The sequence below is a fragment of the Phyllostomus hastatus genome, unplaced genomic scaffold, assembly GCF_019186645.2.
Source record: "Phyllostomus hastatus isolate PE091 unplaced genomic scaffold, TTU_PhHast_1.1 phas_contig_86, whole genome shotgun sequence".
NCBI lineage: Eukaryota > Metazoa > Chordata > Mammalia > Chiroptera > Phyllostomidae > Phyllostomus > Phyllostomus hastatus.
The window spans coordinates 97,270,106-97,282,212 of record NW_025333977.1 but is presented as its reverse complement, the minus strand read 5'-3'; the positions used below and the strand labels follow the sequence as shown (position 1 = coordinate 97,282,212).

Here is a 12,107-nt window from a genome sequence, read left to right as displayed (position 1 = left end):
ACTGCTGAAGAATCTCACAGGCTTAATGTAATAAAAAGTTACTGCTTTTATGTATATACGAAGTGGAGCAAAACTAGGTATACCGTTCATATGGAAAGTAGTATGATAAATAATAATACAAGAATAAATAGTTTACCTCCTCAAAACTGTAAATCCACTTTTGACCCCATCCCGTATGTTTTTGTGTGTGTATATATATATTCTTTTATACATGTGCACAATACACAAACATACTTCATCTGTAAATTTTATCATATAACCTAAAATTTTCTGAGAAAGAGTTCTACAGATTTATAGATTGTTTTATACTACTCTGCTTAATTATATCTGGTAACATAAAGAGTTTATTTCAACTTCCCTTGGAAAAAAAGAGCATCACCTAAACTATAGCATATATTTAACTTACCTCCTTAACTAATCAGAAAAGGTATAAACCAGCAGTTTTTATCCACGTAGCTGAATTCTGATTTATACACCTTGCAATGGCTTCAGAATTAAAGATGCCCATTTTTGCAATTAAGTGAGGAGCAAATTTTTCATTAGAAAGGTAGAAGAGGAAAGCTAAATAGTTTTTAAACTTCCTAAATGAGGTCTTTCAGGTCCAATTTTGTGCTTTTACCTAACCTTATGTCTGCATAGATCCTCTATCTCATTTTCTCTCATCTTCAGGTTGATGTGCGAATACATATTTTAAAACCAGGCAGTGAGGGTTTTTTTGGGGGGGTGAGGGGCAGGATTTGCATTATTTGCCTTCCACCTGGATGGAATAATTGAAGTAGGTTTTTTTCCCCCAGATGATTTGAGTTTTCAGTATTTATCTTCATGGTTGCAGTATTGATTTTTTTTAGTGTTAATTTACTTTTTAAGTGTTTTCATTGAATGTAACTAAAATTAAACTTCAAAGATGACAGCAGAGCTATAAATGTGTTGATATTTTAAGTAAGTCAATAGAATTTTGTTACCTTGTTTTTCTGCTTGAAAAATTATAGTATAATCTTCTTGTCATCCTAGTATGGTAGGTGATGATGAAGATGCATTCAGTGATTCAGAAACCACTGAAGTCCTGACCCCAGATATATTAGCTAAGAAGTAAGTACTGATGACCGTAAAGCATTTTCATATATGCTGTTTTTAATTGGACAGAGTTAAAGGCATTTTACTTGTATGAGTGTAAATAAAAAATGTGCTAAATTTATCTGGATATTTCATAACTTTTATAGTCTTGTTTCTGATTAAAATCAAGGTATGCAGATGGCAGAAAGATTAGAATATCAGAGTCCAGTACTGATATTCAGAGTCTAGTACAGAGTCTAGTAATCAGAGTCTAGATTGTGTTTTTTTTGTTTTTTTAAATATCCTGCCTCCTGAGTTTTCAAGATGAAAGTGAAAAAGGCAAAACTAAGTGAATTCCTAAAGAAAAGCTCTACTTCCTTGCTGTGCTTTGATTTTGTCACCCTCCACTCTTCTTGTTGTTTATTGGTTTCTACATCCATGCCCACACTCTTGCTTTTTATTTCCCTCATCAGATTATAGCTAGTATATTAATGATCTTTAGATGTGTTTATGAGACTCAAAGTTGAAGAGGTCACTCAGCTACTAAAAGCATATCACAGTGTTGATTTCTTTGTAAATGATTGTGTTTAGATTAGCTGCTGCTGAAGGCTCCGAGCCAAAGTATCAGGGTCATGAACAAGAAAGCAGTGGAGATGAAGACAGTGACCTTTCACCTGAAGAAAAAGGTAGTTTATTTCCTTTTATGCTTTTAGCATTTTGTTAATAGTTTTTGCTGAAATAAATGCATTATTTGGGAGATTGTGAATTGGTTTTCCTTTTTGCAGAGTGAGAGATTAGGTAGCAACATTTTAAAATTCAGATTCTACTTATGTAGGTTTATCATATAACAGCCTTTCCCCCCACCCCACAATATTACTATCTTTGAAGTAGTTATTGGTGTTCTTTGGTACTTTTTTTAGTGCTTAGAGTACTCAGTACCCTTAAGTATTCTTGCTTATAAAGTAATTATTGGTGTTCTTTTGTACTTTTACACCAATAAAGTAATTATTGGTGTTATTTTGTACTTTTTTTATTGCTTAGAGTACTCGTACTCTAGTAGATAAGAGTACTCAGTAATTTAATGCTTTTAGAGTCATTGAATGTTTGAATGGTTTTAAAGTGGATAGAAATAAAAGCTAATTTCCCAGTTGCTTGTGATTTCCCTGTTTTAAGACAGTGGTGAAAGTTAATGATCCAGGATAGACACAGTATGAAGATTTTTATTAGCTCCCATCAAACAAAAAAAAACAATAGTGTCATAGGAAAGGAGATAAAGATGGCCTCTCAACAAGAATAGAAAAAGCTCTTGTAGCCAGTACAGTACATACACAGTTAAGGCATTGCTACTTATTGTTTCTGTTTTTGCAAGTAATAAAGTATGAAGAGAGGGGAGATATTTCACCTTGGTGCTTTTTATACTTTTTGAACTATGTGAACGTATAATATTTTTAAGAATTAAAAATTGCGTAGTTTATTTTTAACTATTTTTAAAAGGAAAATAACTAGCCTATGTGTAGGGAAAAAAAGAGGCAAGAAAAACACGTACACCCTTACAGAAAAAGAAAAGAGTATGGAATTTGAAGCTTTGAAATATGGGCACTACCTGTATTGTAAAAGAAATTCAGAATCTTTGTCATATGTAGCTGCTAAGGTATAATTTGCTATTCCTTCCTCTCATCTTTAGAAAATAGCTTATTCAATGAAATTATGATGGTGCAAGCCTAATTGTTTTATAACAGAAATTTTATGGATAGTATAATCTCAAGTTTTATTCTCTCTTCTACCCTCAGTGACTTCCTGACTTATATTTTCCCAAAGTATACCCCAAAAGGCCCTAGAAATAGGTTTCAAATACAAATTGTTTCTAGATGATAGGTTTCTTCATTATTCTCTAAAACCATGATCTACTGAGAACAAGGAATTATTAACCTATATTGATGTTTTTCCTCCAATTGTACTTCTGTGAAGTAGCCAGCAGGGGGAACCATTGACTAGTTACATTTTTCACGTGCTCAGTTCCTCCTAGTAGTAACTGCTGTGTATATATAGATATTTGTTGCTTTTAAACAAATTACATGTCTGAAAACCCTTGTTTACTGACAGAAATTCTTAGGAAAAAAAGGGTCTTGTAACCGATAGCATAACAATTAAGATATTGGCTATAGCAGACAGATCTAAGTTTGTATTCCAGGCATGTCACTTATCTAATATGCTTAATTTCTCTGAGCCTCCATTTCCTCATTTTTAATTTGGGAGCTATAATAATATTTAGAGTCACTAAGTATAATAATACTTAGATAAGTATTAAATTAGATAAAGAATTTAAAACATTTAGCACTGGTTCTTGACATATTACAAGTTCTCACTAAATATTAACTTTTGAGAACTTAAAATAATTGGTATATTCATTATTTTGTTAAATGGTAAAAGAAAGTATAAAAATGATAATTCACTTGACTAGTATTGTACATTATTATTATAGCTGGACCTGAAACCTGAATGACCTTGTACTCTTTGCATTATGTTGCTCTACCATACAAGGACTGTAAATAAAATGAATACATTCAGTGTTTTTAAATTATATAATTTTGAGTATTCTAAAACTACACAATATCTATAACAAACAAAACTAAGTTTAATATCTCTTAGAATTAAAAAGAAATAATTTTCTTAAGACTATAAATATAATTTACAAAAAATATTACAGTATCAACTCCTAGGAATAAGAAACTGCATAGTAAAAGTGTTAAATTTTTAACTATGTAGTTTCTGTCCTTTCAGATCAACAAGGTTAAAAAGAATGATCATATCTCCTTTGGTGTGAATGTAGAGAAATAGTTTACTCATATACTGTTAGTGGGCATGGAAAATGGTTTGGCTTTTCTGGAGTATAGTATAGCAATATATAAGCCAAAAACTTTATTTAAAAAATGTATTCTTTGATCTAGTAATTCAGTTTTCCAGGGTTTATTCTAATGTTTTTAAAACATGTTTAACCAGATCCCACTTAATATACATGTACACATAAAATTACAAAAATTTCACAATGTGATTCACTAAAGAGTCATGAGGCACAGTTTGAAAAAACACTAGTTAATATTAAGAAGATAGTGGAACAAATGCACAGAAATGTGTATGTATTACATCATAAAAACATCAAGAATATAAAAGAAATCAGGAATCTTTGACTAAGAATAGGGGGTAAAATTATAATCATTTAATCTTTATAACCATTTAAAAATTACATAAATTTGCTGTGTACATGGCATAATTTTACTATCTTTATATATTTTATTGTCTAAGAACAGGGGGTTAAATTATAACTCAGTACCTTTGTAACCATTTAAAAGTTATATAAATCTGCTTTATACATGGCAGAATTTTACTGTCTTTATATACTTTATTGTTTAAACTTTGCATTGTTTTAAGATTGAAAGAAAAGATCACTATTACAGTTCCACCAAACACTAGGCATAAACTTAAGACTTCCCTGGACATACTGGGATTTTATGGTCATCCTAATAGGGGGAAAAAGCATATATAATAGTATATGACTGATTTTTATTTAAAAAAAACATTTCTAGGAAAAAGTGTAGAGTCATAAAATATTAATGGTGATATCTGAGTGAGGAAATTAAGAGTGATTTTTTAATTTTTGTTTCTCCCATGAAATTGTGTTACTTTGTAATGAGAAAAAGCGTTATCTTTTTAGTAAATTTATCTGGTATTGGAGACAATTTGTGTATATTGCCTTGTACATTATCTGAATACTTAAAGGCATAACTAAAAATTTAGTCATGAGGACTTCGTCTTTTTAATGCTCCCTTTTTTCTTTTAAATTTCACTCTTCTTTGTAATATTGTACTCTGAAAGAGTAAAACAAATCACAAAAGTAATCTATAAACAGAGGAGAAGAAATATGCCTGGCAAGATCTTTATGAGATGCTGAAATGGATATTGATCTCAGAACTTTCCTGAAAAGTGATTGATGAGTGGTGATATGAACTTAAACCCCTGTTTTATAACATAGGTATACATAATGATTAAAACTTGCAATTAGAGGACATTGAGAACATACTTTGAATAGCTCTATTATGAGAGATGTCTACTCTTTACTTCTCTATGCCTATTTTATATTAAGATATTTTTACGAATACCATAATAAAACTGGTGAATGACTTTCAATGCCCTTTTGTTTGACAAAATAAATAGTTGGCGATTTTATATCAACCCTCTTTTTTGTTTTTTAATTTACTGATCTAAGCAATTTTAAAATCTTAGAATTATTTCTTTATAAGCAGTTGATCTTTAAAATGCTGTCTATTAAATGTGTCTATGTTTATTTGCTGCTAGTTTAATATTTCTATGGTAAAGAATATAAATGAAAGAATAGTCTAGAATTACTTCACTATTATAACACGTTTTTCTTAAAATTACCCTGGGAATGAAATGTTTTAAACTAGCATGTTTTAAATCATAGCAATTACTTAATGAATTATAAGAATTTTCTATTTAAAGAATTTTTTTAATTATAAAAATAGAAAACTTGAAATATGTTAAAATTATTTCATAAGTTCTTGATGCAGAATAACTACGTTAGTTATTGAGTCTTATTTTTTGTGTGTATGTATTCATGCACATACATGTAGGCTTTATATATAATATTTGTACATAGTATTCATCAGTTTCTACTCTATCATACATACACATACAATATTATAGCTTGCTTCCTTTCCCATTCAACTCTTTCTGGAATAACTAATGGCTTTATTCCTAAAATCCAATTAAAATGTACTTGAACCATCTAAAACAAAGGTTGACAAATTTTCTGTGTTAAGGGCTAGAAAGTAAGTATTTTCGGTTTTGTGCACCTTAATGGCCTCTATTGCAACTACTCAACTCTGCCTTTGAGCACAAAAGCAACCTAAGCATTACAAAAGCAAATGAGCATAACTCTGTTCCCATAATATTTACCAACAAACACAGGCTAGTCCTTGAACTAAAGACTTTCTAAGCCTATTTTTCTGTATTTTATAGAAAAAAAGCGCCAGTTTGAAATGAAAAGGAAACTTCACTACAACGAAGGACTGAATATTAAATTAGCTAGGCAGTTAATTTCAAAAGACCTACATGATGATGAAGATGAAGAAATGTCAGAGACTGCCCCTGGAGAAAATATGAATATGGAAGAATCAAATCAAGGTTAGATGTTTCAGAAATATTCCTGAGACTCTTGTGATCCTTTGTGCCTAAATAATACACTTATTTTGCTGGCATACAATTATGCCAGAAGTTTCTGAAATTTAAACCCCTGTGGCCAGAGTTGATATAAGACCATATGTTATATTATATTGCTGTGTGTTTGGGTTTATTTGATTTTAAGCAATAATGTTTGTCTTCATGTTAAGCTATATTTGTTTTATATCTTATTTGCTCTGTCATAATTAAGGTTTGAACTTTTTTAAAGAAACATGTTTTTTGTTTTTGTTTTTAAGATTTTATTTATTTATTTATTTTTAGAGAGGGAAGGGAGGGAGAAAGAGAGAGAGAGAGAAACATCAGTGTGCGGTTGCTGGGGGTCATGGCCTGCAACCCAGGCATGTACCCTGACTGGGAATTGAACCTGCGACACTGTGGTTCGCAGCCCGCGCTCAATCCACTGAGCTGCACCAGCCAGGGCTGAAACATGTTTTTAATAGGGAAAATTTGTTTAATGTCCCTTTGGGTACAAAATATGTCTTTCTGATGTTGATTCTTTTGACTGTTGGATTGGCAGGTTATTTGGCTGATTTTTATTTTATTTAAGTCTCAATCTGCCTACCAACTTTATCAGAGGAAATATATTTTATTTATTTATTTTTAATAAACTTATTTTAATATTCCATGAAGGTGCTTTTCAGTGGAGATATAACTTTATTTGTTGTACCTTTAATGGCTAACTCTTAGAAAAGTAAATAATTACTATATTATTGTCTTGGTAAACTTTTATGAAATATGAGTGATTCTGTGATAGAACCTACTGACTCATTATAATAAAAATATGATTATAGTATTTTTTGATACTTCATATTAGGCTTTACCCTTTCATACAGTTTGTTTTATATAGCACTTAATGTCCATTTTATACACTATAGTCTGTGTAGCTTATATTTAACTTAAACAAACTTTATTTTGAATAATTATTATATGTCTCTTCTTTTAAAAATTTATTATCCATTTTTAGTTGACCTGTCTCCTAATTGGTCTTTGTTTCCCATTTACCTATATCTTGGTGATTTATTTTGATGTATTCAAAAATGAATGTTTCTTTGGTTATAAGTTTTTATCAGATTCTACTCATACTTTCAGTATCAGTTCTTAATGACTCTGAGGTCTCTAGGCTGGGTACCTCAATTGGTTAGAGTTTCATTACAATATGCCAAGGTTTCAGGTTCCATCTCTGGTCAGGGCACATACAAGAATCAGCCAAAGAATGCATAAATAAGTGGAACAACAAATCAATGTCTCTCTCTACCCCCTTCCCTCCCTCCTTCCCCCCCTCCCTTTGTATCTCCCTCTGTCTCCCATTCTCCTCTCTTACACCTCTTCCTCTCTCTGTAAAAATCAATAAATTTTTAAAAATCTTGAATGACTCTGGCCAAGCCCTGGGAATACTTCCCTTATTCACCACTGGAAATTTGCACCAGCAACTCTGTGCCATAGGTTAAAAGGATTTCTTTTTTTAACCCACAGCTTTTGAAAAGACCTCTGGCCTTCTGTCTATCTCTACTTGTAAGACATTAGATTTCACACATTTACTACATAAATTTTTTTTGTTTAAAGATATTGATTAAAATTTGCATTAGTTCTCAGTGCAGTGATTTTTCTTCAGTGAAGATGAAGTACTCCTTACATAGGAATATATCCTACTTAGCTTCATAAAGTCCACAAGGATAGGAAAGACTACATAATAAGGCACAGGGAAGAAAGTGCCCTATATATTCTCTACTCTTTATGGTTCTTGAAAAAAAATCTTACCAGCTTTTAAAATCTCCAGATTTTATGAAACCCATTACTTTTTGACCATTGTTCCTGTTCTTCCTCTTCCCTGACCTGTTTTATTTGTTTTTATAAAAAGAAAAGTGGTATGTTTAGACTCTGAGGGAATATTTAATAATTTTCATACCATAAATGCAAATCTTTTTATAGCTTTGGATATTTGAGTTGTAATAAATTCTGCTGTCCACCTGTGATTTATTCACAGAAATGTTCCGGCTGAAACCTATTGTTCCTGTCACCAAGTAGACACTTCAGTTCTGCTCTTCAGAATCTTTACGGGATATGCCAGATTCTTTCATATCAGACTAATTTGCCTGCATGAAATACACCTTATTTGTTTTTTAGATCTTTATATTTGTTTACCAACTGCAGTAGAAAGGAACTTTAGCTCAGGGAAGTTTCAAGGTTGGCAATACATGACAAACAAATTACGCTGATTTTGTTTGCTTTTATCTTTGCAGGATCTGCTACAGGTGACCAACTGCAAAACAAATCACAGAGTTCATAGAAGAGATTTGTTCAACGCTGTAATTGTGGGATACAAACCCTGTTACTATATAATACTGCTTCTTGTTCTCTACACTCATGACTTAGTACCAAAATGCATACCACTTATTATATGTTGCCAAGAATTAAATAACTTTAGAGACTGATTAGACTGAAACTGCTTAATTGATACATTAATTGTGCCTAGTACTTCACCACAAATACAGCATAATACCATCAGTCCAAAACTGCAAGTCACTTGTAAGAACACTGGTTAATTTGTATAAGATGTTATATAGCTTTTTATTCTTTAGAGGTTAAACAGTATCTTGGGGAGGAGATCTAATTTATTTTCTTCACTTCTAGATGTGATAACTCTTATAAAAAATTTTTTTAATCAAAATCCAATTATAACAACAGGTTATATAGGCTGATAAATATTCAGTCTGAAACGTTTTTTAACACACATCTCAACTTGGTTTACCTGTTTAATTGAAAAGGATTATAAGATTTAGCATTTTATGCCCTACTACCTTTAAATTACTTTTGAATTTCTCTATGTTTACAAGGAAAGGATTAAACTTTTTCTCACCAAAATTAGTTTTACTCATGAATAAATTATCAGGTTAAACTTACATTAACATCTGCTCTTTTTCTGTTTATTTTATTGGCAGGCTTCAGAACAGTTTTTTTTTTTAATATATATAATTCTAATATAGCCTTAGCATTCCCTTTATATACCTCTCCTAACCACCTGCCTTTGTTTCCTACTCCTTTCTGTATATATGCATACAGTAATCCTTTACTTTTATAAAGGGTCATAAAGATTATTATGATGTTAGGAACTCTTGCTATAAAAACAAAAATCTTATTTTGACTATCAACGATGATGTTTTTCTTCTAATACATGGAGAAAATAGATTTAATAGCGGCTCTATGGACAGGAAATATGATTCAACTGCAGAATTTCTACACCGCTCTGATTTACATCTTGCTAATTAAATTGCTATTACTAGTTTATTGTTTGATTTAAATAGACCTTAGAAAACAACAGAGGTTTTTTTTGCCATGATGAGAGAGTTGTGTGTAACTGTGATATGATGATAATTCCTAAATATACAGTCAGAAGTAATCTTGAACAATTTTTAACTTAAAAACTTTAATCCCTGCTTTAAGGGACTATGATAATGTATGTACTATGACAAATGTACTTTATTCTTCTAACACAGTAAGATTGAGATTTTTTTCCCCTGAAATGAAATGTATGGTCTGACTAGTTTGGCTCAATTGGTGGGGTGTAGTCCCACAATACAAAAGGTTATAGGCTCATTCCCAATCAGTGCACATGCCTAGGTTGCAGTTTCAGCCCCTGGTCAGGGCACTTACGAGAGGCAAACAATTGATGTTTCTTCCCCTCTCCTCCTCCCTTCCCCTCTTTCAAATAAATACATAAATAAATATTTTTTTAAAAAAGAAATGAAATGCAGTTCCTGTGTATCTTGGTTTAGTGATAGTTTCATTTTTAGTCAACTATTTGTATCTTAATTTTTTTGTTGGTACCCCAAAAATTCATTATATGAACAGACTTTCTAAATAATTTCTATATATTGTATATATAAAATGGCTTGTATTGAACAGCTTATCTTCCACTTACAAGTTTATGGAAATATCAGTATGTCAAAATAAATTAAAAGTAGGAGAAATCTTTGCTTTTAAAAGGATATTTTTATTGTTTTGAATGACTTTAAAAAACGGGATCCAATCAAAGCACTTACGAGCTGCAGGTATAGCATTCTAACTATACCATGTTAGCTATTAGTACTACAAAGCAATGTTTATTTATCTTTGCCTTTCAAATTTAGAATGTTAAGGTTTTCTTACCTGTTCAAACCTATTTAGGGGGATTTATGCTTATACGTATGTTTGTACATACATTCATGCACACAGACCTCTGTTTCTGGTTTTCTCATTTTGAGTTCTTAGAAAGTATCTACACACTCTTTGTAGAAAAATCTGCTATACAGTAAAGAAAAAGTAAGCCCTTTTACCGCTTCTTTTGAGGTTTTCTACAATTTCCTAAAACTTCAATCACAGAAAAACTTATTTCTCAAGAAGTATAAATAGTTATCCCTGCAGAGTAAGTCATGGCAAATAGCATGCCCAGTAGGATTTTAGGTAGTCGAATGTAACTAAGTAAAACTGTTTTCATCAAGTCATGAGTTCCTAATTAACACAGTATTGGATTATATTTAAAAAGCCTTTATGATTCAAGCTACATTTTTCTTTGGAGAAAGTTACCTGTCAGTATTCACTTTTGGCCAACATAGATTTTTCATTCAACTTTTTAATCATTATCACTTCCTCTGCTTAATTCTTTTGGTCTCACCATTTCTGTTCATTTGTATTTTAGTCTGAAATTCAAGAGATCTGTGAAATCTAATAATAAAATAAAATGGAATAAATAGATTATTAAGAATAAATTGAAGATTAAAGTGAAGTGCCATTTATCACTAGACTCTTATTTTGTTTACATTTTTCCCTTTAAATTGGTACACTGAACGTATTGTAATAAAATATGGTGATATGACAGTTGCCTGTCTGTGGATTCTACATTTTTGCTACCTAGCTATCTCAGGATTGTGTTCCATTGGCCAAGTGCTCTGGATACCAGAAGATCTTGGACTACATTGTGATGGGATAGTTTGTTGAGTTGTGATAGAAGTAATAGCAAAAGATACAGGACTTCTAGTCAAGATGGAGACATAGGTGGACACACTTCGCCTCCTTGCACAACCACTGGAAGAATTAGAGCCATCCCTGGCTGGTATGGCTCAGTGGATTAAATGCTAGCCTGTGAACTAAAGGGTTGCAAGTTTGATTCCCAGTCAAGGCACAAACCTGACTTGCAGGCCAGGTCCCCAGTTGGGGGCATGTGAGAGGCAACCAGACATTGATGTTTCTCTCACTCTGTTTCTCCCTCCCTTCCCCAATCTTTTAAAAAAAAAAAAATACAACCAGATCTCAATACCCAGAATCATCAGAAAACTGAGCAGTATTTAATTCTGACGACCAAGGATTTAAAGAAGCCACATTGATCCAGATGGATAGGAGGGGTGGAGTCACAGAGACAGGGCTAAGCGGTGGTGTGTTGTGGACAAGTAGTGGAGGCAGCAGTGACGGAACAGACTGCCCCACATGCATTTATCATGCATAAAAACTGAAGGAGCCCTGGATGGTGTGGCTCAGTGGGTTGAGTGCCAGCCTGTGAACCAAAGTGTGTCTGGTTCAATTTTCCCAGTCAGGGCACATGCCTGGGTTGTGGGCCAGATCAGGTCCCCAATAAGGGAGATGTGAGAGGCAACCACACATTAATGTTTCCCTCTCTCCCTACCTTCTCCTCTGTTTAAAAAAATCTTTTTAAAAAGTTGTGAAGGGTGCCCTGGAAGCATGTGGTCCCAGGCCAGAGTTGCAGCACCCATACAATAAACCCCCATTACTTCTGGCTGTAAAAACCAGTGGAGGTTAAGGTG

The 12,107-nt window shown here is 32.3% G+C and overlaps 1 protein-coding gene and 1 pseudogene across 2 annotated transcripts in view; both read left to right on the top strand.

Annotated features, from left to right (window-relative positions):
• The window catches only part of PPP1R2 (protein phosphatase 1 regulatory inhibitor subunit 2), a 41,757-nt gene extending 30,591 nt beyond the window's left edge, over positions 1–11,166 (top strand). Inside the window, exons 3-6 of one of the 2 annotated variants that reach the window (XM_045851357.1) lie at positions 1,012–1,089; positions 1,645–1,742; positions 6,091–6,255; positions 8,553–11,166. In XM_045851357.1, coding sequence (XP_045707313.1) covers positions 1,012–1,089; positions 1,645–1,742; positions 6,091–6,255; positions 8,553–8,599 — 388 coding nt within the window. In that variant the 3' untranslated portion in view covers positions 8,600–11,166. The remainder of the gene's footprint in view (positions 1–1,011; positions 1,090–1,644; positions 1,743–6,090; positions 6,256–8,552) is intronic. The other variant, XM_045851358.1, reaches the window with a different exon arrangement.
• LOC123827645 lies at positions 2,307–2,411 on the top strand (annotated as a pseudogene).
• Positions 11,167–12,107: the final 941 nt, after the last annotated feature.